The 5,732-nt window shown below is 36.3% G+C and overlaps 1 protein-coding gene across 1 annotated transcript; it reads left to right on the forward strand.

Moving 5' to 3' along the window:
* Nucleotides 1-3,102: 3,102 nt before the first annotated feature.
* On the forward strand, nucleotides 3,103-3,936 carry LOC127130071 (uncharacterized). The gene has a single exon (XM_051059144.1). It carries the CDS (start codon nucleotides 3,103-3,105, stop codon nucleotides 3,934-3,936), a length of 834 nt encoding a protein of 277 aa, XP_050915101.1.
* Nucleotides 3,937-5,732: the final 1,796 nt, after the last annotated feature.

Below are 5,732 nucleotides of genomic sequence, written 5' to 3' on the forward strand. Positions count from 1 at the left end.
AGCAACTTTGGTCTTTATTTCATGAAAAATGGTTGAGAAATGAGAGAGATATAATTGATGGAAGATCTGCAAAAAAATGAAATAAGAAGAATGAGAGAGAGAAAGAGAGAAGCGTGAGATTGATGATGATGGTGAGGTGGCATTGAAAATTCAAATGGAATGTATTTTTATAATATATACTAATGTTTATGTTTTAATTAACGGATGTATCACCACCCTAGTGGTAGAAACGTTGGTCTTAAGTCACTTATAACCAAAGGGTCTGGGGTTCGAATTCCCCTCGCCCCAGCCCTTTTGTTTTTATTTTTCACCAAGTGCATGGAACCCCAAGGGCGTGGGTTCGAACATGGCCAATGCAATGTGTGTATTTTCTTATTACTTTTTAGGTTCCATTTTTCTTCAGAACTTTAAAAAAACATAACTTCATGATCCCTTAACATTTTTGACTCATTCTTTTTGCCATGTGTTCATGAGAATGTCTATTTTATGATGATCCAAAAAATATAAAAAAATATTATTTATTTCACCACTTTTTGTTTGATAGAAAGCATGTACCTTTTAAGGCACCTATTTAATTCCTATGGTTTATTTCTTGTTAGTCCTTTCATTCGAGTATTTCCTTCATAAAATTCTACAATGTTGAATATGTATCTCATACTTGTTCATGTGCTATCTCTTGTGATGTTATGTAAACCTTTGTCATATCTTGTTTATGTTCATCATGCCTCAAAAACATGTAAGTAACTTGTTCATGTCTTACCAATTTATGCATTTAAATCCAAGGGAAAGGATCTTATGTTGACTTCCTAGTCATGTACTGGTTGTTTGTTTGTTGACTTTGTTTGTCCATTCATGCATATTTCCTAAACCAAACCCTACCTCTTTTTTTCCAAGCCAAAACACCAACACATACCTTGACTTACTTTTAGTCAATGGACTTTCAATTACACTTGAAAATTCTTTAGTACACATGAGGAATTCCAAACACAAACCTTGACTTGCTTTTAGTCAATGGAATTTCAATTACACTTGAAAATGGTTTAGTACACATGAGGCATTTCAAACACAAACCTTGACTTACTTTTATTCAATGGACTTTCAGTTACACTTGAAAATGCTTTAGTACACATGAGGCATTTCAAACACAAACCTTGACTTACTTTTAGTTAATGGACTTTCAATTACACTTGAAAATGCTTTAGTACACATGAGGAATTTAAAACACAAACCTTGACTTACTTTTAGTCAATGGAGTTTCAATTACACTTGAAAATGCTTTGGTACAGATGAGGCATTTCAAATATAAATCTTGAATTACTTTTATTCAATGGACTTTCAATTAAACTTGAAAATGCTTTAGTACACATGAGGCATTTCAAACACAAACCTTAACTTATGTTTAGCCAATGGACTTTCAATTACACTTGAAAATGCTTTAGTACACATGAGGCATTTCAAACACAAACTTTGACTTACTTTTAGTCAATGGAGTTTCAATTACACTTGAAAATGCTTTAGTACACATGAGGAATTTCAAACAAAAACCTTGACTTAGTTTTAGTCAATGGATTTTTCAATCACACTTTCAAATGCTTTAGTACACATGAAGCATCTCAAACTCAAACTTTGACTTACCTTTAGTCAAGTAACACTTTCCAAAACATTTTTTTACCCCTTTTATTGTGCCATTCAAAAATGCAAACAACCTTTAAACCAAAACATAGATAAATTCAAAAGGTTCCTGTAGAGTACTACAAATGCTTAGGGTGTTAATACCTCCCCTTTGCATAATCAACCCCCGTATCTTTGATATCTACTTGCTTTGCTTCTAGTTTTACTATTTTCTATTCATGTTTATTTTGGGTTTATTTTGATTCCTTTCCCCTTCCCTTGGAAAAATAAAAGTTTTGTGGTGATATTAATGTTTTGCGAGTCAAGTTAATCCAATAGCTTGGTCTCCGATTCTCACCGTGACAGAAATGGCGACTTCACTAGGACTACTCCCCAAGAAGGTTATACCTATCTTGTTTTAATCTATGTTTTATTATTTGTTTGTTTATATTTTCTTGGGTGGTCTTTGTGTTAAGATAAGTCCTAACCCGGACTTGAGTGCATATTAAGATAGGAGGGTGGTATTGTCAAGTTGGCTTGGGTGGAGTAATCCCGAACAAGCTGACTTGAGAATACCCCAATCAGTGGAGGCACCTTTGGGGATAGTATTTTTTGAACGAGAAATCGTGAAGACATTTGCTATCTTTGACCTGAGAGCCCGAGAAGCTGATGACTTTAGTGTCCCTTTACCCCACTAAGCCTTATTAGGACGTAGGGTGGTGACTATGAAGGTGTAAACCTGAATTAGTTGATACATGATACTACACTCAGATGAGTTTCTTTTGAGAATATTATTGGTTGACAAGTAGTTGTCCAAACCGATAATATCTGAAATATGGGATTATGATTCTGGGAAATTTCTTAGAACCGTGGCTCATGTCTTAATGATAAACCCTTAACACTTACCTTGTTGGGATGGTTATACACATGGCCTCATGCTCGTGAAGTCGAACCTTTGAACCCTATGTATTTGACATCTTGCATATGTTTGTTGAACTTGATGTGTTTTTGCATTCATATAGTCATGCATTCATTAACATCATCTTAATTTAAGTCTTCAAGGAACTCATATGCATTTGTTGCAAATATCATTGGTATATTTCACCATGGACTTTAAGAAAGCTAGGATCTCTGGTAGTTAATCCTGAAGACTTCAAAGACAAATATGGGAGACGTCTACCTCTTTTGAAGACCAACATGGTAGAGGGAATTCCTGCTACATTGGTTCAGTTCTATGATCCATTGTATCAGTGCTTTACCTTTCCAGATTATTAACTTGTTCCTACCTTGGAGGAGTTTTCTCACCTGATTGGCCTACCCATTCCTGATCAAGTCCCCTTTTCCGGTTTAGAAGAAATTCCAAAGCATCAAGATATTGCAGAAGCTACTCATTTAAGGGTGTATGAGATCAAAGTTAATCTGACTACAAAAGGAGGAATTATTGGTTTACCTGCTAAATTCTTGATAGGTGGGGCTTGTTATTTTGCTAGAATGAAGAGTATGGACGCTTTTGAGGTTATTCTTGCCTTGCTCATCTATGGATTGGTCCTCTTCCCTAATGTTGACGACTTTGTTAACATTAATGCTATCAAAATATTCTTAATTGGAAATCCAATTCCTACCTTGCTTGCAGATGTTTACCATTCAGTCCATCTCAGGAATTATCATAAGGGAGGAATTATCATATGTTGTACAACTCGGCTCTACAAGTGGTTTATTTCGTACTTGCCTCGGTCTACTGCCTTTATAGATCTCAAGGATGGTTTGCTATGGTCACAAAAGATTATGCCTCTCACGCATTCTGACATTGATTGGTTTGATCATGCTTATGAGGGGGTGAAAACTATTGATAGTTATGGTGAGTTTCTTAATGTACCTCTTCTTGGTACAAAGGGAGACATTAACTACAACCCGATTTTGGCTCATCGTCAATTTGGATATCCAATGAAGGACAAGACCAACACAATCTTCTTAGAGAATTTCTTCTTCAAGGAAGGAGAAGATGACAAAGCATTCAAAGAAAAGATTGTGCATGCCTGGTGCCACGTACATAAGAAAAGAAGAGAAGTTATAGGAAAGCTATATTGTTTTTCTTTGGAGCCTTATCTCCAATGGGTGCAAGCTAGGGCCATCAGTCTGAAAATTCCTTATCCTCGACAAGAGCCTTTGCCTTTAACTATTAAAGAACCTTCTCTAGTTTATATGACTGACGCGGAGAAACTCAAGGTTGCTTTGACTAGGATGAAACGAGAAAAGGATGCTTGGAAGAACAAATATCAAATCATCCATACAGAGAACGAAGAGATTCAAAGACACTTGAAGTAGAGGAATAATGAAGAGATTGCTAACAAGAAAAGAAGGGTGCAAGAGGATTTATTTTCCTCTAGCATTAAACTGGTTCCTGGTTTAGATAATCCTCTTACTTCAGGCGCTAGGAAGATGATTGTCGACAAGCTAGTCGTTGAAAAGGATCAGATGAAGGACCAAATCAAGGAGCTTAATAAGAAGATACAAAGAGGGATTGGATCTTATCCAAGATAAATTTGTTGAGATGAAAACAGAGATTAAAGCCCTTAGGGGAAAAGATCTATTTTGGAAGAATGCCTACAATCTATTCCTTGTACCAAATGTAAAAATACCTTCCAAATTCAAAGTACCTGACTTTGAAAAGTACAAGGGGGATTCTTGTACGAGGAGCCACTTAACTATGTATGCCCGAAAAATGTTCACTCAAACTGACAACCACTAGTTGCTAATTCACTATTTTTAAGATAGTCTGACTGGTGCTGCTCTCAAATGGTATATAAACTTGGATGATGCCCATATCTGCACATTCAATGATCTAGGTGAAGCTTTCATCAGGCAGTACATGTACAATGTTGACATGGCGCCGGACAGAGATCAACTCTGGGAAATGTCCCAAAGACACAAGGAAAATTTCAAGGAATATGAACAAAGATGGCGCGAGGTTGCCGCCCAGATTTGTCCTCCTCTTGAAGAAAGCGAAATGCCTAAGATCTACTTAAAGACTCTAAGTTCTTTCTACTATGAACGAATGATAGCGAGTGCACCAAGTGATTTCACCGACATGGTGAATATGGGGATGTGTCTCGAGGAAGGTGTACATGAAGGACGATTGGTTAAGGAAGGTGGTTCATCTAGCAGTGTCAAAATTTTGGAGTGGGGTTAACTAAGAAGAAAGAGCAAGTTGTCAGTGAGGTGGTATGTAGAAGACCACGGCAGAGATATCAACAATAACATATTGCGGCAATTACTCTAGTTCTTAACTCAACAGCGGTAGCTCCAGCCTATCAGCCACAGTTCTTATAACAATCTCAACCACAAGTTCAACAACGACAACAACAACCACATTTTACACAACAACCTCAATACATTCAGCAGAATATGCTGCAACTGTAACAACAACCTCAGCAACAGGCCCGTCCATAATACAATAATAATCAAGTTCAAATAAGGCCACAATTTAATCCAATACTTATGACTTACACAGTACTATTTCCATATTTGGTCGGCAAGAAGCACATTCACACTAGACCTCCTTCCCCTGTTCCAGAGAAACTTCCACATTGGTAAAAAGCTGACCAATTTTGCGCCTACCACCAAGGTGTTGTTGGTGTAATCCCTAAAGGTCATTACTTTTGGCACTTTTATCGAATTATTTATTAATAATAAAAGGTTTTTTCTTTATTATGTTTGTTTAATAAAGTCCATAGAATAGCTAGTCCGTTTAATGTATCACGTGTGACTTAATCATGAGATCCCATTAAACATAAGGACATTATTCTTAAAGTATCCGTAGTCGAGCTTTGTTGTGAAGTGAGATAACATTAAAGCATTAAGATTATTATGTATATTGACTGATGATCACATATCATGGATCATGGATAAGGAGTTATCAAGTCTTAAACATAAGTATGATTATTAGGAGTGATATTTATACTGGATTGACCCGCTATGAGAGTACTACATAGGATGTTATGCAAAGTGTCATAAGTTATTCTCATGGTGATAGTGGTGTATATCACCCTTTTACCTAAAACCACTATGGACCCTAGATGTAGAATGGAGTGATTTATTGATGATCAAACATTGTACGTAAT

Source organism: Lathyrus oleraceus, chromosome 3 (assembly GCF_024323335.1).
Source record: "Lathyrus oleraceus cultivar Zhongwan6 chromosome 3, CAAS_Psat_ZW6_1.0, whole genome shotgun sequence".
NCBI classification, from domain to species: Eukaryota; Viridiplantae; Streptophyta; class Magnoliopsida; order Fabales; family Fabaceae; genus Lathyrus; species Lathyrus oleraceus.

What these genes read in the sequence shown, in the direction of transcription:
- LOC127130071 (XM_051059144.1), top strand. Translation starts at nt 3,103, where the DNA reads ATGAAGAGTATGGACGCTTTTGAGGTTATTCTTGCCTTGCTCATCTAT.